Source organism: Periplaneta americana, chromosome 3 (genome assembly GCF_040183065.1).
Source record: "Periplaneta americana isolate PAMFEO1 chromosome 3, P.americana_PAMFEO1_priV1, whole genome shotgun sequence".
In the NCBI taxonomy this organism is placed as follows: domain Eukaryota; kingdom Metazoa; phylum Arthropoda; class Insecta; order Blattodea; family Blattidae; genus Periplaneta; species Periplaneta americana.
This window is the reverse complement of record NC_091119.1, coordinates 67,067,251-67,092,999: the sequence shown is the minus strand read 5'-3', so window position 1 is coordinate 67,092,999 and position 25,749 is coordinate 67,067,251. Positions and strand designations below refer to the sequence as shown.

The window sequence follows — 25,749 nt, the reverse complement described above, 5'->3', positions numbered from 1 at the left end:
ATGTCTCTTTGGTTTTCTGAGGCTACAGGTAAAGCTCTCCCTGACTTGTTCAACAACAGCATCAGAAGTTCATAGGCGACCTGGAGATTTTTCATGTCACACAGAACAGTCAGTCTCAACAAAAGTCCTGTGCCAAGAGTAAGTTGTAGGCCTGCTTGGAGAATCTTTACGATAACTTACTGAGTACGAAAATTACATTGCACTGTAGTTGTGGACTCTGTTTCATGAAACCAAAAACACAGCAAGCATGTTCTGCACCAGTGAAAGTAGTCATTTTGTACTGTAACTGATGCAGCACTCTTGGTATCTGAATTTGGTACTGCGGTACTAAGTCAAAACTTGATGTGTTTTGCTTTAAAAGGACATTTAACCATTTCTGTAAAATATGTGGATAAATTTCTATAGTCCATACCTGTGGAGTAATGGTTAGCGCGTCTGGCCACGAAACCAAGTGGCCTGGGTTCGAATCCCGGTTGGGGCAAGTTACCTAATTGAGGTTTTTTTCCAAGGTTTTCCCTCAACCCATTTGAGCAAATGCTGGGTAACTTTCGGTGCTGGAAGCATCGTAAAATAACCTCCTAAAGAAGACTAAATTTCTATAAGTTTATAAAGTTGTAAAGTCCTTTTTGATACCTGGTGTATATATGAATATACTTAGCACTATGGGGCTTCCTCCAATGGGAGGCAGTTTCAATAAAATCTCTTTTGTAACTTGTCCTTAGCAGATTTTTTTATAAGCATACTGTTAGCCCATGAAACTTCCGTTGATATATCTACTTCAAATTTATGCTACGAAACAGAATAGTCGGTGTCTCTTGAATCACAGTCACAGACTTCATGTTAGATAGTCTCTTCTTCCAGAAAGCCTACATTTATGACATCCATCATATGCATGTATTTTCGATTATATTCAAGTCGATCCTTATCTAACCATCCCCTTATTAACCATTGTCTCACAATAACAATAAAATTATAATACATGACAAGTGATTTATTTTTGCTTCTGTACAAGGCACCTGCCAGCCCCCCGAACAGCTTTTGTCTTCTTGGAGATTATGTGACTTTGGCTAAGACAAGGCTGATGGATTTGAATGAAGCACCAGGATTTGGAATCTTCGGTCCTGAATCTGTAAGTCAAGTGTTTTGCTGTTTAAGGGGTTTACCAAAATTGGAATAAACCTTTAGCTTGTAAGTATGAGTATTAACCGGAGTGCTGCATTGGAGTTAAATCGCTCACTTGAACTTGGTCGAATGTCGAACCCTTGAGCAAGATAATATCGGTCGTGATACGCTCGTAATAAATAGAAGCACAGTACAAGGTCATCTCACCGACATGTCTTATCTTGTATGGAAGACGACAGATAAGATACACATATGTTTTGCCCACATGGTAAAAATAAGGCTTTATTATCTGCGTTTATGACAAACGTTAATGGAACAGTCTAATGGAACATACCAAAACAGTAACATGAAGTTATAAATAAAATAGTATGAAAAACTTCGATATACAGTTATTATTGCTAATTAATAATTTATTATTCAATATTTGATTTACCACATATATAATATGATAGGTCCATACATAGTGTTCCGCCTACATACTGCGACAATGTAGAAACGTTTTACAAAATATTATTGATATAGCAGTAGATTAATAACAATATTGGTACAGAGATAATGTCACAGAAAATATAATAAAACGAATAATCATGCTGCACAACTGTTACAGACGCAAAGATTGATACACTAATTATTAGAGATTATTATTATTATTATTATTATTATTATTATTATTATTATTATTATTATTATTAGAAAACTTGATACGATTCTTGCATTATCGTGATTGTGTTCTCTGTTTATAATAATTACATTTACATCCAATAACATCTATTAGATGTTGCAAAAACAAAATCACTGCTGTGTGGGGGGGAAAAAAAAAAAAAAACATTTACCTACAACATTTATATTACATTTTAAAGCAAGTTTTGTAGTTGTACTATGAAGAGGTTAGTTAAACACTGCAAAATTTTGAAATGCTAAACATCTATGATGTTACTACACAGTTCATCATTATAACAAGAACGAATGTCTAATGCTTGGTTTATACCATTCAAGGATTTTATCACTTGCGACAATTTTACCCATCATGCATGTGTGCTACCTATCAGATTATTCTATGAACTACTTGGTGCTCGAGTGAAAACGTCCGATGCAGACCTCTGGTGTTAACCTTTTTAGGAAGGATGTTCCATTTAAACTGGCAGAGCAGAAAAGAGTTCTGTTTTTCAGTTGATATGAGTTGTTGCATGCCCATTACAGTGTAGTAGCAGGCCTTTTGCTCAGAGCCTACAGAAACAAGAAAGACTTATTCCCAGGCAGATTTTTGGGTACCTATAACTTACGAGCTTGACTGCACTACTTGCATTGTGCACATGTAACCACTACCACCTTACACTTAAAATTGTATATATTGGTATACATAGACAGTGTTTGACAATGTAATGTTAATATCGTAATTTTCTTTTCAGAATGTGACAATACATTGTCCCATTGTCACCTCGGGTGCTAAACTTTCCACCCATGTATGAAATCTAATTTTACTTTCTTGTACTATAAATTATTATTACAGTAAAATCCCTCGTGTCCAGCACCCAATTAACTGGCAATACCAAAACAACGGCACGTTTGGCTAGGCCAAAAAAAAAAAATTCATTCATGCAAAAGGAAAGAGTCGATGATGTGAGTGGTTTTTGTGGATCACATATGCCGCATATTGTTTACTCTTTACATTGTTCACGCGTGAAAATATAGACAGAAAACCCCATTATGTCCCTGGAGATCGGTAAGCCGTCACTTGAGCCTTGCAAACAATTCACAGAGACGATATCTTTAAATTTACCACTTGAACTCGTCCGTTCAAAGGGGTGTTGGACGAGTCTAAATAGGAAAGTGTGAAATTCTCTGATCCTACAGCATGTAAAAGTTTCATTTGGGTGATAGATATATATATATATATATATATATATATATATATATATATATATATATATATATAAACAAGAAGACATTAGAGATATGTTAAAGAGGTTCAAATCATTGAGTGCTACTTCATCTTCACAGTTGCAACATTGGCTACACTGCTCTTCATGTCACATGGCTACTATTTAAAATTGTCTTAAGCTTACGCTATTATGCATTACAATAAATGATGAAGTGATGAATATACATTACCATATTCAGTACTAAAAATAAACATTGTACATATTTCAAAATTTATTTTCAAATATCTACATACATGAAAATAACTAAATTTAAACATGGGAAAAAAATGTTTGTGCAGTACAGTATGTCTTTACATAACCTATAAACGTATTTTCCAATTATCCGGCAAAATCAGTTATCTGGCACTGGCTTTGTCCCACAGTTGCCGGATACGAGGAATTCTACTGTATGTACTAGAACCACTTTAGTGTTGTAATGATTGAATGGTAGTTTAAAGCAAATAAAAAGTATGAACACTGACCTAGAGTTGTTACCTAATCTGGGATGTTACTTCATTTATAGACTTGTTGCCATAAAATGTATTTTGTGTGTATACATGGTTACTCAGAAGTAATAGTAAATATTTTTGGAGGTGGTAGTATGACTATTAATATACTGAGTAAAATAGTTAATATAGATAAGTGTTCAATTATTCAATGATTTTGGAAATACAGCTATTTGAATGTTACACATAACAAGCCTTATAAATGGTATGAAGGAATGACAAATAACTATGTACTATTGACTACGTAGAAAGGAATAGTACGTGTTGCTCTTCTGAAGTCAATTGAGAATAGCACTGTTCATAATGGGTATAGAGAAACAGTTTGCCTACAAGGGTAGGCACGCTCTTCCAGTATGACAGAATCCATGTATATTTTAGACTCAGGTGACATATCATCTAATGTCTCATTCTCCAAATGATGGATCAGCCTTGGTGACCATGTGCATTGGCCACCAAGGTCCCCAAATTTTACATCAGTCGGTTTTTGTCTTTGGTGGTTCGATGAAAGGCTAAGTATAGAAAAACAGAGTAAATACAAGGGGAGAATTGACTGCTTGCATTATGAATAGTGCTGCCCTCATAAAAGAGTGACAAGACAACTTCAGAAGAGTAACAACACTCAATGTTGTCAGCAGAGCGGAAAAGTGCATTGAAGCTGGTGGTGAAATTTTTGAACCATTACTTTGAACTATATACTTATATTCATATATGTTGAAATGTATTGGTACTATGTAAAGAAGCAATCAATGTAATCATTAAGTCATTTGTCTTTTCTTCTTGCTACTTGTAATGCATGTTATGCATAACATTCACACATTGAAAATTGGACACACATTTATGTGAACTTTTTTACTCAAAATAGTTCATACTACCACCCTCTGAAATATTTACTATTCCTCCTGAATCACTCTGTAGTTGTCTGTCTCTATGAAATCTGATTTACAAGCATCTGTGTGAGTGGAAAGAGGATATTCGCATATACAGAGTGATTGATATAGAACTAACACATTTCTTTCTTTATTTCAAAACACAATTTGTTATACCTCAAATGTAGAGTATCTTTGGGAGAATACTAACCTCTATAGCAAATGTTGAAAATGTCCTCCATCCTGCATAAGGCATAACTCAACACATTCCATGTTACTGACCACTCGTTGGGCATCCTAGATGAACGATGTTTGCCTTTTTCACTCACCAGAGATCCAGTTGTTTCCAATTTGTTTACCAGTCCCAGTATTGTGTTTCTTTGGGAGGATTACGAATACCAAATTCTCTCTGGTATGCCCTTGAGTAGCTGTAATAGAATTCGTAATCCAGTATTGCTTCACAAGGAAGCCGTTGATTTAACTGAATTTTCAGTGACTAAAACAAAATGTCGAAAACAGCTCCCAACAATAAGGAATAAAGAATATCTGCGCATCTCGTGACTGGGAATCAAAACTCCTGCTTAATTTGACGTTGAAAACTGGTCATTAAGTGAATTTTCAGCCAAATAAACAAATAATTTTCAATATTTGCTATAGAAGTTAGTGATCTCCCAAAGATACTCTACATTTGAGGTGTGACAAATTGTGACTAGCATCATTCGTTTTGAAATAAAGAAAGAAAGAAAGAAATGTGTTAGTTCTATACAGGGTGGAAGATAAGGTAGTATATTAATTGACAGGAGCCATAGATCTCATTATTTAGAATAAGTTTTGTCAAATAAAAAAAATTATAGGACTTATGGATAGTGAGATAATTACAAGTGTTTCAAAAGCGCTGACAGCAATTGCAGTAATACTCCACACCCCATGTGGTCAGCGACTTGAAAGGGGTGGGTTAAGTTCAACTACTTTTCACCATGCACCTTACAGCAGTGAGAGGGAGGGTGGCAGTAAACAAATGTACTGAGCTTCGATGCAATACTTCACGAGCTAATCTGGGGATAAATCTTCACACAAAAATGACCTATGTAAACTTTGGATAGGAACGTAACTGTTATTTGTTTAGTTTGTGTAATTTAATGTCAGAAAATGTAAATTAATAACCCAAATGAACAAAATAGCTCCTGTTCGGGTGGAGTTCAACAATGAATACAGAATTATCAACTTACAATGCAATACAGTAACAATTCAATACTAAGTATGGCATAGTAATTTTAATGTAAGCAAGAAATACGTACAGTAATAAGAAGAAATAATGTGAAAATCAGGAAATTATGTCCAAATTAGTGAAAACACTTATAATTGAAGTTTCAGTTATAATTGATGAAAAAAGAAAACTGATGTAACTTTGTTAACAGGATGTAATTAACATTACAGTTTGTTGTTTTACGAATCACTAATTCTGGGCTTTAATAATGAAATAAAGAGTAATAAACTCTGTAAACCACATTCCACTCACATCTTACACGTACTGTTCAAAATGTCCACCATCAGTGTGCGTGCAGCTTTCACATCTTCTATCCAATTATGACGAACTCTGGCCAGTAGTCCTTCACTGTTCCGAATTTTTTCCGCAGCCTGGAAAATACGTTCACAGAGAGTTTCAACATTCGGAATGTCCGTATTATAAACTGTCCTTTTCATATTTCCCGACAAAAAAAAATCAAATGTATTTAGATCTGATGTTCTAGTAGGCCAACGGGTCCAAAACGTCCAATCCACCTGGCAGGAAAAGTACAGTTTAAATGGTCATGAACTGTATGCGTAATTTGCGGTGGGGCACCATCATGTAAAAACCAGATGTTCCTCCTGATTATTAAGGGTACATTGTCTAGCAGATCTGGAAGTGAGCTTGCAGGAATGCTAAATAAGTATCACCATTTAGCCGTATGGATAGAATGTAAGGACCAATTAAGGAATCATTGACGATTCCTGCCCACACATTTACAGCAAATCTCTGTTGAAAATGATATCCACATGTTCTGCAAGGATTCTCTTCGGCCCAAGTATAGCTATTTTGGAAGTTGAAAAAACCATGCCTTGCAAACGTGGCTTCATCAGTTGCCAAGATTAAGTGCGGAAAATCTGGGCCCCATTCGAAGAACCCATTACAAAATTCTAGTCTCGGGGCATAGTCTGCTTCTGTGAGACACTGGACTTGCTGGAAATGATATGGTCGCAACAATTGTTCTTTCAAAATCCTCAGATCTGTCCAATGGGATATGTCAACAATGCGAGCTATTTCACTACTGCTCATAGTGGGGTCATCGTCTACAAGGTGTAAAATTTGTTGCTCAGCTTGATCTCTGTTTTGCAGTTGTTCTACTTCATACGTAGAAATTACGCATCAGTGTCTAATACCCTCTTCATTGTCGCAACGAAAGTCCTAGGATTTGGTGGCCTTCTATTTGGAAATCTTTGTCGATATAATCTGGAAGCTTCAGCAGCATTTTCAGATCTTTCCCCGTAAATCAGTATCATGTCACGATTTGTGAACTCTGGCATCTCGTAGTTTTGAAATAAACTAAACTGCATACTAATGCAATGTAAACATCACAACAGCTGATCAGTAGGGCCCGGATTCTTATGTAATTACATATTGCATTCCTTTACTTGCAGACTACTGAAAATGATAAATGTCGGCAATTTGTGCTTCTGATACAGCTATAGCTGAGTTCCATTTTACATATTCTTAGAAATATTACATATTTTACATATTATGTAAAAAATGTAACATTTTTGTACATATCTAGGCGATTATTGAGTTTTTTACTTTTTTATTAAATTCGTTTTATTTTCCAGAGTAAAGTATTGCATTTTCTTTCATAATATATACTGTACTGGAGATAAATCTTAATGTCCCTGTGTCATAACACCTCCTGGAGGGCATTTTTGTTCTCACTATAGTACATGATGCTGGTAAAGAGGAAGGGCCTGGAACTGACGTAGTTATGTTCTGTTCACAACTATAGAAAATACTTCAATTTCTAAAGCTGGTTTAAGAGAATAGTTCTTTTAGAAATAGAAACAAACATAAAACTGGGGATTCCAACCCATTGTTTGTAAAATAAAATACTTCGAGGTGCCTCAACTCTATATATTTGCACTAATGCTTTCTCAGAATCTGGGATGGTCAGTTGAGCCAGTCATTTATCTTTGTTACAAATTGAAAGTATGCTACTAGCGAGGGGTTTGGGTGGGGTGTCAGATAAGTCAAAATATCATTAGGCCAATGTGTGCGACGCAAAAATATTTTTCTAGGAAATCTTATGGTACAAGAAAATCATAGATTGTGGCAGAGACAAGTTGTATATGTAAACTATACAATGGGGTGAAAATGGCAAATCGACTTTTCAGGCTGCATCCTACACTTCAACTGATAAACTAATTATGATGACATTTTTGTGAATATAATGCATTAGTAAATAGTGATTTTAATTTACATATTTTGTTAATATTACATATTTAATTACATATTTCTGCAATATTTACTACATTTTTATGTACATATTTCGCACTTTGATATTACATAAAAATTCGGAGCCTACTGATTAGTTGCGAGTACTATGCAAACTATCTGTTGTCCTGATAGCAATGCCAATTTTTAGACCTGTACGTGACTCGACAATCAGTATTTCCAATGTTTCTTCAGTCGATTAATTCGAAATCTATGAATTTTCTAATTAAAATACTGCTGCAACGTGAACATAACAAACGTTCTCTTCTTTGTTATACAAGAATTTAAACCGTATTTTGAACAGTATTCATAAAATTCGCGATCGAAATGTCGGCACAAAAGTATTATTTCTTCAAAAACCTCACAAAAACGAGCAAAATGGTATTAGACTTTTTTTGCAAATTAAGCTTTCAGGAATAACTCCCTGTAAAGTTAATTTGAATAATTTCGAGGGAAAAATTGTTCCGGGGCCGGGTATCGAACCCGGGACCTTTGGTTAAACGTACCAACGCTCTCCCACTGAGCTACCCGGGAACTCTACCCGACACCGATCCAATTTTTCCCTCTATACCCGGCCCCAGAACAATTTTTCCCTCGAAATTATTCAAATTAACTTTACAGGGAGTTATTCCTGAAAGCTTAATTTGCATAATACACGTCACTGTACGTAACAGAAAACCACAATTTAAAGTCACACAGAGTTAGTGCGCACTCAAATGTTGGTTGCTTGACGGTTGTCAGCCCACTTTGAGGTCTGTGGATATAGAGGGAAAAATTGGATCGGTGTCGGGTAGAGTTCCCGGGTAGCTCAATGGGAGAGCGTTGGTACTTTTAACCAAAGGTCCCGGGTTCGATACCCGGCCCCGGAACAATTTTTCCCTCGAAATTATTCATTAGACTTTTTTGTTTGTTATATTTGAAAGAATCACATCCTACAATTAATGTACTACCATACCTTCCACCCTCTATAAATCACTCTGTATATAGTTCCATAAAAGTATGTGGTCATATTTCTCTCTTCCAGGAAATAATTATTTTTCTGAACACAATCAGCTTAAAACTTAATTTCTCGTAATGATATGCTTGTTTGATGTTTCAGAATACGGAACAAGACATAGAGTTTGCACTGAAATACTTTGAAACTCACAATGGGGAGGTGGCACAGATACTGCTGGATGCCTCTGTGTTCCGTCGCCAGCACTTTGAACAGGAGTTTGTTGGCAAGTTACTCACCCCACGTGTGCTTCCAGACATTCCAGACACAAGGGCCAGATTCATTGGGAAGCTGCATAGCATGGGAAAGATCTCTCACAGCACATTCAACAGATACCAAGAGGCATGTCTGTCTGAAGCTAGAGTTATCCAAGGTCTGGAATTTGAATTCATACACTTAAACTTAGGATTAAGCAGTGTGATTGGGTTTCATCAGATCATCATTAGAGTCCAGATTTTTATGTACTAATATTGACCCTAAAAATATGTACATAAATATATAAGTGAAAACTTCGAAATATGTACTAAATATGTAATGTCAAAATTGCATAATGAGTTAAAAATTATTTTGTTAAAAAAATAGTTTTATTTTAAATAAAGATGAATAAGAAGATTAATTTCATACAAATTACGTATTTATATATGGTATGTCTCGATAGTTAGATTTTAGTGCGATTCTAAAATTAATCAAGGCATGAAGTACAATGTGCCAAAAGATATTTCTCCATATTTTCAGGATTTAAGTTTCGTCGGTGATCAGACAGCATGTTCTTATACACCGAAAACGATCTCTCAACATCGCATATTTAAACAAATGCCTATGACTTTTGGAATATTCCGCATTTCTCCACTGAGGATCTGATTAACAGTAAATAAACTGGTGTAACCCTGATTTCGTTCAAGGACTGCTACGAATTTTTTTTCGACTTGTTTATTTGCAGTTCCACGGACAACACTGAGTTTATTCTTTGCGTCACAGATGATGTCCACCAATATCATGAGTGAAAGTCCGATAGTTTCCATTTTTCGATGCTTTTGGAAATCCAGCTGAAGTTGCAGTTGCAACTCATACACAATTTTAGAATTCTGTAACAGATGTTGCGAAGCAGTCAAGTGAATAATGTAATAAAAGGTCCTGTGTAATAAAATATACCTTTTCCAATTCCAGGAAATACTCTAAATACTCGTATTTCTCTATTTCACTGTAAACCCCAGCTAACAAATCACAAAGATAAAATTTGAGCCGCATTCAAGCAGTGCAATGACATAAGTTATTATGTAGTGAGTCCTGTAGATCACCAAGATTTTTCCAGAGTTGAGGACAAAGTGCAAGACAGCAGGATTAGCAGGGAAATGCGAAATTACACCTGAGTGGTTGTCCTGTCCTGAATGATGAAGTATGTATCTCATTAAGTCTTTATGTATTGAAAACTTTGCATTTGAAATTGTATAAATATTTTTATAATTTCATTTTAGTTTATGCTTAAATATTAACAATTTTCTTTACAAGACGTTTAATTAAAATACATTTGGCTTGGATGTTAATTTTGTGTAAAAATATGTAAGAAATATGTGGTATTAAAATTAAATATAATTATCTTAGTAGCCTATTTCGCCAACATTTTGAGTTTTCAGAAAGATACATACTAAGGAAAAAAATAATATAATTACATAAAAATCTGGACTCTAATCATCATCATCATCATCATCATCATCATCATCATCGTCGTCATCATCATATCACTGCCACTGGCACCGCCACTGCCCCCCCCTGCCACCACCACTGCCCCCGCTGCCACCACCACAACCACTACCAACCCCCCACCACCACCGCCGCTGCCAGTCTGATCATGGGGAACAAAATGACACAAAAGAATTCCTCGAATGTCATACGCTATTTTTACATACGCACATTGTTCTAGCTGACTGACATCCATACTTGACAATGATTGAAAATCAACTGATTTTTGCGCATCCCTTCCTCTTCTGTCATTGAACATCTACACCATCTAGTGGCATCAATAAGTATGATACATCTCAATGTCATTGCTGTATATCGACAAATGTGAATCGCGGTCTGGGATTCCGCTGAAAAAAATAGTTGCCATGACTCTCATACAAGACGAAATGAAATTCTTATTTTAGTTGAACCTAAATGCTTCACATCTGCTGCTCTACTACATAATATAAATTATGGTCCACGTCTATTCATTCATTTAGTGTTCTGTCCAAGGACAGGTATTTCACTGCAAACCCAGCTTTCTCCAAGCTTTCCTATTTTCTGCCTTCTTCTTCGTTTCCTCATATGGTCCATATATCTTAATGTCGTCTATCACCTGATATCTTCTTCTACCCCAAACTCTTCTCCCGTTCACCATTCCTTCCAGTGCATCCTTCACTAGGCAGTTTCTTCTCAACCAGCGACCCAACCAATTCCTTTTCCTCTTCCTGATCAGTTTCAGCATCATTCCTTCTTCACCCACTCTTTCCAACACAGCTTCATTTCTTATTCTGTTTGTCCACTTCACACGTTCCATTCTTCTCCATATCCACATTTCAAATCCTTCTATTCACTTCTCTTCACTTCGTCGTAATGTCCATGTTTTTCTGCCCCATACAATGCCACACTCCATACAAAACACTTCACTAGTATCTTCCTTAGTTCTTTTTCCAGAGATCCGCAGAAAATGCTCCTTTTTCTATTAAAAGCTTCCTTGGCCATTGCTGTCCTTCTTTTGACTTCCTGGCTGCAGCTTATGTTACTGCTTATAGTACACCCCAAATGACCATGGTCTTCGTCTTATTTATATTTATCTTCATCTCATACTGCGCACAGCTGTCATTTAGCTCCAGTAGCATATTGTTTAGTATCATTTCCTCTTCTGCTAACAATGCCATATCATCAGCAAATCTTATGCACTTTATTGTTCTTCCTCCTACTATCACTCCTCCCAGTCACGTCTGTATAATTCGATAATAAAATTTCATCCAGAATTGGCTACTTTAAGCAATTGAATTTTCAAATCCAGAATTAAACAGCTCATATGACAGACTTCCTTAGTTTAAATGTAGCATATATTGTAAAGCAAGTTTACTTCTTCCCTAAATATATTATTTCTCTCAATCTTATCATTGCTACTATATCAACATGATTTGCTACTAGTTACTCTAATAATAATAATAATAATAATAATAATAATAATAATAATAATAATAATAATAATAATAATAATAATAACAATAACAATAATAATATAGGATCACCAATCTCATCATCACTCTAAAATTGTGGTATAGATTGTCTCACTTATTACTGGTATTATTGTTATTAATTTTATTATTTTCACCTTAATGTAGTGTACTTGTTAAATATCTTATCCTGGTATTTAAACGTTAGTCTACAAAGTATGTATATTTGTGATTTATGTATGTTTTTGTCTGTCCAGTCTTCTTAAGCATGTGATCCTAATCTCCATTCATCATAAGAAAAAAGCAACGTAAATAGAAGCACATGGTTAGAAGTACTATGATTGGTGCCTGACCATATCACCTACAATACTCTCGAAGAAAATAGTTCCCTTTTGTTTAGCGTGTTTCGTCTCTGTTATCATACAGATATCTACATTTAAAATGTAGTCCATACCTGTGGAGTAACGGTTAGCACGTCTAGCCGCGAAACCAGGTGGTCCGGTTTCGATTGCCAGTCGGGGCAAGTTACCTGGTTGAGGTTTTTTCTGGAGTTTTCCCTCAATCCAATTTGAGCAAATGCTGGGTAACTTTCGATGTTGGACCCCGGACTCATTTCACCGGCATTATCACCTTCATTTCATTCAGATGCTAAATAACCTGAGATGTTGATAAAGCGTCATAAAATAACCTACTAAAGTAAAAAAATACATTCAAAATGTATGTGACACGGAAATAAATATCTTACACAATGGTTGATTCACTGATATAATTGTAACCACATTTATAATGGACAGTTTGCAAAAGTACTGGTAGTGCACCACGTGTTGCATCGCTTGCCTGGAATACTGTGTGATTATGGCTGATCCAGTCTCAGTGACAGTGGCAGGACTGAGTGATATTATCAAACATTCTCAAAGTAAACCATTAAGAAGTGGGGGAAAAGAGAGTAGTTGGATGTTCAAATCACGTGAAGTGCGGGAGCTTGTCAATGCTGCCTTACAAGAGGTCACGGCCGAGGTGTGGCAACATGATGTCAGACATGTGATTTCTGAAGAGTAGCGGATTTGGGAACTTGACTGAAAAGTGGACCATGTGGTGGACAGTATAATTATTAACATCGGAAACGACTCTTCTTCCAATGATTCCAATAGTGATTCTGTTTTGGTAGTAAGCCTTCGTGAAAGTAGCAGCAACTAGAACATCGGTAAGTTTTGCATTTTGTGACAAGCTTTCATTATATATTGATATTAGAAGAATTAAACAACAGGCAATGACGTGTGGTTGCAGGAGTGCATGAGGCGAAGATATTGTTATAGGAATAAAACATTTCTTGTTACGGTATTAATATCAAATTGAATTTCCTATAATTTAATGTACTGTAATATTTTTCATCGCCTTTACTTTTAACTTCGCTCTAGAATATGCCATTAGGAAAGTTCAGGATAACACAGAAGGTTTGCAATTGAACCAGTTACATCAGCTTTTTGTCTATGCGGATGATGTGAATATGTTAGGAGAAAATCCACAAATGATTAGGGAAAACACGGAAATTCTACTTGAAGCAAGTAAAGAGATAGGGTTGGAAGTAAATCCCGAAAAGATTAAGTATATGATTATGTCTCGTGATCAGAATATTGTACGAAATGGAACTATAAAAGTTGGAGATTTATCCTTCGAAGAGGTGGAAAAATCCAAATATCTTGGAGCAACAGTAACAAATATAAATGACATTCGGGAGGAAATTAAACGCAGAATAAATATGGGAAATGCCTGTTATTATTCGGTTGAGAAGCTTTTGTCATCTAGTCTGCTGTCAAAAAATCTGAAAGTTAGAATTTATAAAACAGTTATATTACCGGTTGTTCTGTATGGCTCTGAAACTTGGACTCTCACTTTGAGAGAGGAACAGAGATTGAGGGTTTTTGAGAATAAGGTTCTTAGGAAAATATTTGGGGCTAAGAGGGATGAAGTTAAAGGAGAATGGAGAAAGTTACACAACGCAGAGCTGCACGCATTGTATCCTTCACCTGACATAATTAGGAACATTAAATCCAGACGTTTGAGATGGCCAAGGTATGTAGCATGTATGGACGAATCCAGAAATGTATATAGAGTGTTAGTTGGGAGGCCAGAGGGGAAAAGACCTTTGGGGAGGCCGAGACATAGATGGGAAGATAATATTGAAATGGATTTGAGGGAGGTAGGATATGATGGTAGAGACTGGATTAATCTTGCTCAGGATAGGGACCAATGGCAGGCTTATGTGAGGGCGGCAATGAATCTCCGGGTTCCATAAAAGCCAGTAAGTAAGTAAGTAATATTTTTCAAATGGAAGCGGAATGCATAACATCCAGTCCAAAGTAATAATTAGATTGGCATTGTAACTGATTGTACTGCAAATAGTACCACTGCAGCAATCAACCAATCAGAACAGACTATTGCAGAATGATACTTACTAGCTTTGTTTACGTTGCTTTTTTCTTATGATGGATAGAGATTAGTATAAGAATTTTAAATTTTATTTTAGAAACAACAGAGAATTATGAATTATGTGTAATCTGTGTAATACTCTGGTATGAGAATCTTGAATTTTAATTCAGAAAAAACATATGTTTGTAAATCATGAAAAATTATTTCACTTTCAAGTCTTTTTATCAAATCAGAACTGTCCTCAAACACGAGCTTTGCTTTCATGTAGCATTATTATGTATAATATGTTATTATTAAATAAATGAACTAGGTAGTCATTATGTTTAAAATATTTTAACTTTGTTGAATGTTCCAGACGCCTTGTTCTCAAATAGTCCTACTATGATAATGGATGCAATAGATCCAAGACAGAAGTTAGAGGAAAGTCTAGAGCAGATTCTGGAATCCCTCAAGACCATGAACCAGCAGTGGGATTCACAGAGGGGAGACATTTCGAGTTGGAAAGAAGGTTTGGTCAGAGTAGTCCATTGTCTTAAAGACGTCGTAGGTGAAGCAGAGAAGAAATCTTCTCTAGAACGAAACAGACCAATAGCAAGTGTACAAATTATGTCTGGTGATATGGGCACTGATACTGGACACTGGGTACAGGTAATGAAAATAAATTTAAGATGTTTAAAATTACTGCTTTGCTTATCAACCTGTGATTAAATCAGCAAAAATGTAACTCAGGAAGTTTATATGATATATTTTGAAAGTAGCACTATACTTTTTTCTCGGATTTAAATGTTAAATGCTACAAAATATGAGTCTGCATTTATTGAAGCAGCAAATATATTTTTAAAATAATGGAAACAAAAAGTGTGTATCACGCTTCTACATCTGGAACAAAATATAAGTAGATTATCTTTTTAGCTAAAATCTATGGTGCTACAAATTTTTATAAACACCAGTAGCAAAGCTAAGATGTAAACTGAGAAAATCTACTTACCTTATATATTGTTATATAGCAGATGTTTCTCGGCTTTTCTATCAAAATTTTTTTGTGACACAGACCCCACAAGAAGATGATGACCACTCATTTTCACCTCCAAATAGAATACAGGTATAAGAATATAACTTATTTGTTTCAGAGCACCCTGTTAGCCAAGTATATTTCTTATACCATGATATTTGAAATTTATATTTTGTCTTCCTCCATCCTCTATTTTAATATGTAAATGTGTCAATCTCCTATCTTAGTAAGCACTTTTTGTTTCATATGTCCAACTTGAAAATGGTTTCTCTTTTAATTGTACAAATAATGACCTCAGTTTCTCTCAGTATGATCCATTTTACACAAAATCAATATGTAACACACACACACAAATGCAATTTTGATTAAACTAACACTCAACAACACAGCACATTCACAGAACACCAACATAGCGCAACATATTATTGTGAAGATGAGGCTAGCCGTGTTTCGTATCAAGCTGTAGTGAATTGATACCCCCTCCAGTCCTCCCTCAAGCTTGCGAGTCAAGATCATAGCCATGCCTTTAGAGGCTTCTGCCACAAGTCTCGCACTGTACTCTCTATTCTGGTAGTAACTTACCAAAGAGCAGCATAATAGCTAGCAATTCAGTATCAAGACTGGAGGAGGATGAACATGGTATTGTAACTTTTATTACAAATCAATAATGTAATTTTCTTGTTTCAACAATAAACACTTTCTATAATTGAATGTAAACACTCCCGTCAACAATGGGATTTCCACTCCACACAGTAACACAGCATTCGTTATTGCACTCCACAGACGACAATGACAATTTACCTGGATTATTGAGAACAACAATGTACTGCTAATTTTAACTAATGTTCACAAAGCACTATTTACAAATCAGAACTGTCAGTTCTCAGTTCACAGTTCGTTTTCCTTGGCTAGTTCTTCTAGCTCAGTCACTCAGTATCTCGAACCCCAGACCTTCAGAGACAGTCCACTGAACTTCGAACTCAGGTCCCCCAACTGCGGTCCACTGCATTCGAACTCAGGACTTCGGACACTCACACAGCTGCGGAGACACTCAAGTCGAACTCCAGTCTCGAAGCTGGCTTCACTGCTACACAAGACTGGCTGGCTTGCTGTCCAACGACTACAACAACAACTGCTCAAGTTCACTCGCGTGTTGTATTTTATAGCCAAACCATAGTTTCGAGAAAGTACGATGCTCGAACTTTCTACTTCTACAGACTTCTGTTCTCACTGCTTCTTCCTGGATGATTCTTTTCCGGAGGGTTCGTCCTCCCCCCCTTCACCTCGCACAGCGAAGCACCACCAGCTTTGCGTCCCCCTTTGCCTCGCGCCGCAGTGCACCTCCCCTTGCCCTCTCGGGATGCAGACATTCCCCTTACGTCCACCACACCGAAGCGACCAACGTTTCGTCTCCCGCGTGCCCTGTCGAATCCCGACGCAGCTGTCACAGTATGAAGTACCTTTCTTGATATTTTGGAATGTAATACCCTGCTCCTGATGTCCCATTATTAGGGTTTAGAGATCCATCTGTGTAAATTTGAAGATGACCCTTATATGTGCTGCAGATTAGTTCCATGGCATCTAACTTAAGAATGTATGGAGGATCATTTTTGGAATGATTTCCTGGAATTTGTATGCTATGTTCTGGAATCACTCATTTCCATGTACGAATTTTACTCACAACTGGAGTTTTAGCAATGATGTGTCTGTGATATAGATTGGTATTTATTCTTTATTTATTTTATAGAAATTACACAGGATATTATCTGATAGTTTGAAGAATTTAATGAGATCTGGATGAAGCTTGCAATTTTAAATGTATTTTAGACCCTATTTTAATACATAGTGTCTGATTGGTTGAATATTACATTCAATTTCCAGGCAACAGTTGATGTGGTTTTTGGTACTCCTAGGCATAATCTTAAGGCTGAGTTTTGAAGAACAGAAATTTTTTGTAGATGAGTTGCTGATGCTCCTCCCCATTTTTCACACCCATGGGTCAGTTTAAGGGTTCAGAGTCATAGTGGACCAAGCGCCATTTATTAAAAACGGAGAAAACGAGGGTTACAGTTAAATGGTTACCATAATTTAACGAAACGTATAGCAAGTAAGATAAAGTATGCACTTTAAAATTAAATGATATGTCAATCTTCATTAAATTATGGTATTTACTTAATTTTAACCCTTGTTTTCTTCGTTTTTAATAAATGGCGCTTGGCTCGCCATGTCTCTGAACCCTTCCATTTTGATCGTGTATAAGCAATAATGTTTAAATAAAAAACAGACGCATTGTCGTGATATCTGATCCTCATTCCTTATTAGCTATGATCTTCAAGAGATTTAATCGTGGTAGACACTGCGAAGCAACATTGGTTAAATGTGTTTTCCATAAAATTAATTAAGAAGATGTAAATATTAATGGTAATTGTTTAGTGCAGTCTTTCTGTAAAGTTATTTGTCTTATTAATGATTAACAGCAGTATGGTGTTATGTTACAGACAGTTGAGATGCTCATTGATACCTTCATAGATTGCTACTCTTCTGTATCCCAAATGTTGAATCTCATTTGGCCGGCACATTTTGTTGATGTGTTCCAGCCATTTCGAAACTTGAAAATAGTTTTGTTTCGTAAGATTTTCCAAAGCTGCATACAAGAACTTCCAATGGCTAAAGCTAAGGTGAGTAATGACACATTTACTTTTCACATTTAAGTTCCAAATGCATTAATACCAGATTCAAACATACTAAAGATTTGTTTCACAAAAGTAAGAAGCAGTACTTTATAAGTGAATTTGTAACTCATACAAATCAGAAAATTTCTATTCCACAAACACTTATTGTAGACTTGTGTTTTATTACTCAATAGCCTACATATTAGTTACAAATAACGTTTTATTTGTCCTGTTCTACAAAAGTATCATTATTAGTAGCCTATTTTTAACTTATAAATGTTTTTCCACCTTTGAAAGGAAGGTGACACTTTCAAATTTTATTGATATTTTATGTCTAATTTAAACATATAGTATGATCAAATAGCAGTAATGAAATTACGATCAAATTAACGAAAATTGCTTTGTATGTAGAAAAATATTAATGAACACTGCTTTGGCATTTTAGAACTAGTTCAGGAGAAGTGAAAAAGCCATTGTGTGATATTATACTGGGTCAGCGAAAATGGTTGCCAGGATTATAAATTGTTACTATAAAAAACACTTAATGGATATACAATGGATAATGGAATGGCATCTTAAAATGTTAAAAAATATTAAAAGTTTTAGACTTTGTTAGTGTACTTCGATATGGTCGCCATTTGTAGCTCTGCAGACTTTTAGATGATATTCTGTCTCCTGCCACATCTTCTGGATCGTATCTGGAGTTACAGTTGCAATTTCTGCAGTGATCCTCTCTTTAAGATGCTGGCTGTTATCTTCTCGGCATACACAATGTTTTTAATGTGTCCCCACAAAAAATAGTTTAATGGTGTTAGGTCTGGTCTTCGAGGTGACTAGGATATTGGCCCAGGAATTTGGGAACCTCTCATTTAAAATATCACAAACAAATTGACTGAAATGATGAGGAAGCGCTGTCCTGCGTGAAAATAACTCTACTCTTCGTTTGTTGTTCCCAGCCTTCAGACTGTGAAAACACGTGGTGTTCAAGTCAGTCAAGGTACACAACCCTGGTTATGATGTTATCATTGAAGAAGAAGGGACCAACAACACGATCATACAGCAGTTTGCATCAGACGTTCACCTTTGTTGACCCGTGAACATATTCATGAATCTTCCTCGGTGGCTGTGAACCTCAAATGCGACAGTTTTGTCAATTAACGCACCCATTCACATGAACTGTTGCTTCATCACTAAAACAAAAGCGCTGTAGGAAAGTTACATTGTCAACAATTCTGTTGACAATAAAACTAGAAATTCCACACACACATTTTTCTCTTTCGTTGGGTTTAATTTCATGAGGCAAGTTAAGTCTCAAGGTCACACAGAACTTTAAACATTTCTGAACATTTTAGGATGCCACACGTGTATATCCATTAAGTACTTTTTAGCAATAACAGTTTATAATCCCAGTAATAATTTTCAGTGACACAGTACAAGGTGGACCATGAGTCTCCATTTGTATACACGTCTTTGATTTAATGGTTTTGCATCACTACAGAATTGGAGGGAAGCTGATACTTTCAAGTGTTATTGATATTTTACAGACTGTTAAACACCAGCTAATTTAAAATTACAGTATGGTCTAGCAGGATTTTCATAATTATCGTGGAATTGCTCTCTTGAGTTTGGGATGCAAAGTTCTTTCTAATGTTATTTTTCATTTACTACAACCAATTGTCGAGAGAGAAATTGGAAATTATTGGTGAAGTAGAGGATTAATAATAATAATAATAATAATAACAATAACAAAAACAACACTATTAATCTAAAAGGAAGAGAAGTTTGGGACAATTGAATCAACTCATTGAGACCATAGCAGGCTATGAGGCCCAAGACGGAAAATAATGATAATGATGATGGTAATGATGATGATGACGATGACGACTAAAATTTAAGCAGGTAATTAATTTAAACACAATATCACTTGTATATTCTACTTTATAATGGAGGTGAGGAATGTATGAACCCTTGATGCGGTAAGAAAAAAAATGTTTTCTGAAAATGGCATAGCATGCGACTGTGATCACATTATGGATCTTACATTTAGGATTACATATCTCATTCCTCAAGCGTTATTTTTTTTGTTGTTGATAATTTTATTACTTTCATCAGCATGATGTGAGTGAGTCTATTGTAATGAACATGTGAAACTCCACTTAATATATTATTATTTCCCATTTGCTACATTCACCAGTTCTTTTTATATTTTTATTTTTATTTAAAGATACTCTTTTCAGAACATCTGGTGAAAGATTCGCTTTGATAAACATGACAAAACACTAAAACATATAAAGTAACTGCTTTGACTTTGCACTCAACTGAAATAAATTGACATGTATGTTGACACTAAGAATGGTGATACTGTGTTTCAGATAAAGTCAATAGCTGCACTGGTTCATAGTATTGAGTGCACTGGAAGCAATATTTTCCCTGAAATCGTGGAAGATGAGCAGATGTCATCATTTGCATCATTCCTGTCTGAACATCTGCCCTTGACAAATGCTTGGGAGATGGAAGAATGTTACAGGTGATAATTCCATTTCGAAGTTGACCAAATCATACTTAATGGCTTTTAAGGAACCTGGAGGTTCATTGCTGCCCTCACATAAGTGGGACTGATGCAAGGTGGTCTATGGCGAGTCCTCGGCCTCACTTCACCCCTGTTTGGTCTGGTTACCTGGTTGGATTTCTTCCGAGGTTTTCCCCAACCATAAGGCAAATGCCAGGTAATCTGTTGGCGAATTTTCGGGCTCACTACATCTCGGCAAAAAATTGTAAAAAATTGTAATTGTAATCTTGTAAAATTTTGACTTGTTCCACACCTTAAAGCTTCATTGCTAATGTAATGTCTATGGGATATAATAAATGAAATGAAAATGAAACTATCTAGTCAGCACCGGGAGCTACTAAATTTTTCGATAATCGTATATTTAAACTTCAGTTTCGCAATCTTACAGTCTGTGGGCAGCTCATTTTTATATTTATTTGCTGGGAAACCTAACTATATGCGTAGTTCGAGGGGAAATTTCGACATGGGTTCATAACAGTTCCTTGTAAGCCTCGATACATGGTTTGAAGTCCTGTTATGCATATTATTTCGTTTATTTTTATTACGCTTTCTTTTTTCTTGTAAGAATCTGTTATTGGTTACAGATTTGCAATGGAATACATGTCTTATGCAGAAGCATATCACCAGAGTTTAAAGATGTCAGCCAACACCCACATGGCTGCTTTATCAAGTAATGATAATCAGAATGGAACACAAGCTTCTAGTGAAGAAATTTCTACGGTGCCACTCTCTCTTGTGAAAAAATACCTTTACCTGCACAACAGATACTCCCTGGCTTATGGCTATGAAATAAATGGAATAGAGAAGTATAGTCCAGATGCTACCAATCCTCATCTTTGGAATTCCATTTTGTCTCAGGCAGAGGTAGTACGAGTAATATCAGGTCTTCTACAGTACAGTTCATGCATTTTATCAGACACTTCCCCACTCGTCCTACAGAGCTGCGCATGAGATTGGATGAGTCTGCTTACGAATTATAGGGGAATGGGTTAGTTTTTGCCTTGAACTCACAATTAGTAGACACACACCCTACCTTCCCTTCTACTTCTACCCCCTCAACAGAAACGTTGTTCCTGTACTGCACATCGCGAGTGTCTTGACAAAATGCATGAGCTGTACACAGGCATGTATTTTTAACACAATGCTAGTTGATCGAACTTTTTCATTAATCCAGTAGTATAGAAAAAATTACAGTATATGGAGGAAAAGACAGATAGACCACATACCAGGATTTAAGCTAGAAAATAAATAATTGTCGCAAAAATGCACAAATGAAAAATTATATTTGTGCAAATTGCTGAATGCTTGTGCAATATTATAAATAATTATGCAAAAAGATAAAATTTATAAAGTATGCAGAAACAAAAAGGTATATAATTTGTTTCTTGGAGTTTTATTACTTTCAGTCCATCTTATCACACTCTAGATATACTTCTGTAAGTAAACAATTAGACGTAGGTATGTTTAGAATCAATTACTGCTGAATTTATATCACATTAAAATACATTATTTTATGGACACTCTAAACATTGAAATTCTTTACTAGTAGACCCTTTAAGATTTATTGTTAGCAGAGTGCTAACTTTTTTTTTACTGAAAGGCGGTTTCTAATCCCAGTTTTTACAAGACTCATGCAACTAAATCTTCGCTCACAATTTACAATATACAATGGACTTATATAAATCAATTAGAAGAAATTGTTTACTTAATTTATACGAATTGCATCAACACTTTGAAATCAATTCCTGAACATCAATACCTTTTTGAACATTGCCCATGCTATTAGCATTTCATTTAAATTCAGATTAGTTCAAACATATCTCTGATTTCATTTACTCCATTACCATCTTCGTTTCTGAAGTTCAATGTAGTTGTCGCATTTTTGCAAATTTACATTGTTGCATTTTTAGAAGTCGAGTAGCAAAATGCGACTGTGGCTTAAATCCTGGTCCAAAATTAATTTATCTCCATTGAGATAATTTTTTTTTTCTTTTTTAACTAATGGCATTCACTCAAGCATCCCCATCTATTGGGGATGTGCCAAAGCTTGTGGTTCTTTCAGCCGCCATGAAGGTGTTGCCAGTGGTGCACCATAGAAGGTGAACTACGTAACACCGTATGATGATTAATGGAACAATGGTGTAATGCTGGTAGAGGAAACGGGAGTAACCCAAGAAAACCTACCACCAAACACTATCTTTGTCCACCACAAATTCCAATTGGCTCCCCTCCAGGATTCGAACCTGGTTACCAGCATAGAAAGCCAACACTCTAGCTATTCGCCATTGAGAAGGTAAAATGACAAAAATGTTGTTTCTTTGAGCTTTTTACTGTATATTTTAATAATGTCATTTTACTTGTTGACCCATAATAAATATCCTGCCGTTGATTTACATCCAGCCCACCCCAAAGAAAGGCCGTGTCCCAAAGTTACATTTAAAGCTGAAGTGAACTGGATACTTAACTAAATAGTCAGCTATGATGTAACAAGTCAAGATCTATAGCTGCAGAGTGCATAGCAGTTGGTCTGTAGTAACTAGTAAACGAAAATGCTTGATTGATGACTTGTTCACTAAATAAACGTGGATGACCCATCATCGGCAATTGGAGCCATGGAATCTGAAGATGCTTTGTAAATATATGAAAATACAGTGTGTTCGCAGAAACATTCCGTGGTTATAAACTGATATAATTCTGTCACCATGTGTTTACGATATTCATACCAGTGTCATTAGAAAGAACAGCTCAAAGAATTTCAGGAAATACGTAATTGATAATTGTTGACTGAAACAACAGATGACAGCACAAGGAGAAAGAAAAAAAAAACTGTTTCCGCTGTTTCGCTTGTCATTAAGGCATTGTTGGATATAAGCAAATTGTGTTAAATGATCTGAATGTTAAATTTTCAAGTCTGTGTGAATTCTGCAGCATTTTGAGGGTTATTTAGATTAAGTTTTTAGTGATGAGGCAATGTTCCACATCAATGGAAAACTAAGCAAGCACAATGTTAGGATTTGAGGAAGCGGGAATCCATATTTCATTTTGGAGGTTGAACGTGACTCCCCTAAGCTAAATGTGTTTTGTGCTGTTTCGAAACTGAAAGTGTATGGTCCATTTTTCTTTCAAGAGAACATTGTCACCGGTATGAGTTATCTTCATATGCTTACTGTGTGGCTGTTTCCACAATTGGAAGAAGAAGGCAACGAATTTCTTTTCCAACAAGATGGAGCACCTCCTCATTGGCATCTTGATGTACGGAATGTTCTAAATCAACAACTTGCAAGAAGATGGATTGGATGCATTGGGAACCAAGATGTCTTCTGCAGCTGGCCTCCGAGGTCCCCTGACTAGACTGTCTGTGACTTCTTTTTATGGGGTCACATAAAGAATCTTGTCTATATACCTCCACTATTTCAAAATCTGCAAGTGCGTCAACTTCGTATCACTGCCGCCATCGAGTTCATCCCTATAGATATGTTGGAACGTGTGTGACATGAGTGGGAATATCGCCTTGATGTCTGCAGCATGACACACGGAGCACACATAGAGTATCTTTGAGATAGGTACAACAATTTTTGAGTTTCTCTTTCTAATGATACCAGTTTCGTATAAATCCCGCAACTGATAGCAATGCTATAGCAGTTTATAACCTCGGAATGTTTCTGCGGACACACTGTATAATGTAGACTAACATATAAACTCCAAACATTGACGTTGTTAGTATCCAATTTTTAAGTATTGTAACATTTTAGATCCTTATCCTTTCCATATAACTCATAATGAAACTGCATTAGGACACTGCCATGGATGAATATATAATTAGGATGCGAAACTTACTGAGTTTCCTGTAATACATGCTAGAGGCGCTAATGTAGAAACTGATCTTGCTGCCATCTGTTGGACGGTGGAGAACTTATAACGTCTAGCAGTGCACCAAGTAACAAAAAGAAAAACTAATTACTCCATGCATTTAGCAGCATACTTGGTGGCGAAAATGTTAAATTGTGCAGAAAATATTTCTTCCCTGCCACCCTCATCGATATTTATTTATTTATTTTATTCCTAGTAAGTTTGAAATGAATACAAGTTAATATAATGTTAGGCCACTCCTAAATGAGTAAGACTCGTGCTCAGAAGGGGATTCCAATGCAAACAAAAATAAAATTAAAATTGAGAGTGAATACAGATTAAAAAGTGACCAACTTAACTAACCCAATTTAAAATAAAACATTTACATTTTTATTTCTCACACCATCTTCCACTGAAAATTCTTACTGGAGCCAACAGGAAGATAAAAAGACTATCTATTTTACACTACCCAATTAAAATATGACCAGAGAGAGAGAAAATAAAGCAAAAGGTTAGATAATTGGGATTGTAATCTTTGGGTATTTAGTGTACAGCGCAATGGAAAAGTCTGCAAAAACTACTTAGTTCAATTTATTACATTACTATTACTTTACAATATATTCAACGACATTACTTTTACAACGTCCATAAACATCACTGTTTAACAAACACTGCTTAGACACAAACTTAGTATAACTTTATGTCCACTTATTAGCAAGTTTCTAGCTGCCATCTTGTCTTCTTAAGCATCTTCTGTTCATCTCGAACGAATGGATAAATAGAGAACTCTGGGTAATCTACCCAACACGTAGTTTTAATGTTCACCACCCACCACATCGGATTTGATCATCTTATTTGAACCCTCTTCTGTCAGATGGTGCTGACCGCAGTTTTGCATCCTATTATATATTCATCCATGACACTCCTTAATTCAGTGCTGCACTGTGATGTCATGGTTTTTAGAAAAATAGTCTATGAAAAAGAGCCATGATTCAAGCATGCATGTCCAAAGCTTTCATAGTGTGTAGTTAGCTAGTCACTATTGTAATATGGACCTGAGCTTTGGGACAAGGCCAAAATATCTGGGTTAAAGAATTTTTAT

General features: G+C 35.8%; 1 protein-coding gene and 1 non-coding gene across 4 annotated transcripts in view; both read left to right on the top strand.

Annotated features, from left to right (window-relative positions):
- The window catches only part of LOC138696126 (uncharacterized), a 106,294-nt gene that overhangs the window by 65,497 nt on the left and 15,048 nt on the right, over positions 1-25,749 (top strand). For all 3 annotated transcript variants that reach the window (XM_069820677.1, XM_069820676.1, XM_069820678.1), the window contains 6 exons: positions 1,013-1,129; positions 9,033-9,300; positions 14,901-15,193; positions 18,056-18,235; positions 20,602-20,756; positions 21,383-21,662. In XM_069820677.1, coding sequence (XP_069676778.1) covers positions 1,013-1,129; positions 9,033-9,300; positions 14,901-15,193; positions 18,056-18,235; positions 20,602-20,756; positions 21,383-21,662 — 1,293 coding nt within the window. The remainder of the gene's footprint in view (positions 1-1,012; positions 1,130-9,032; positions 9,301-14,900; positions 15,194-18,055; positions 18,236-20,601; positions 20,757-21,382; positions 21,663-25,749) is intronic.
- Positions 8,731-8,802, top strand: TRNAK-UUU (transfer RNA lysine (anticodon UUU)). The gene has a single exon. It is a non-coding gene; the product is annotated as a tRNA-Lys (tRNA).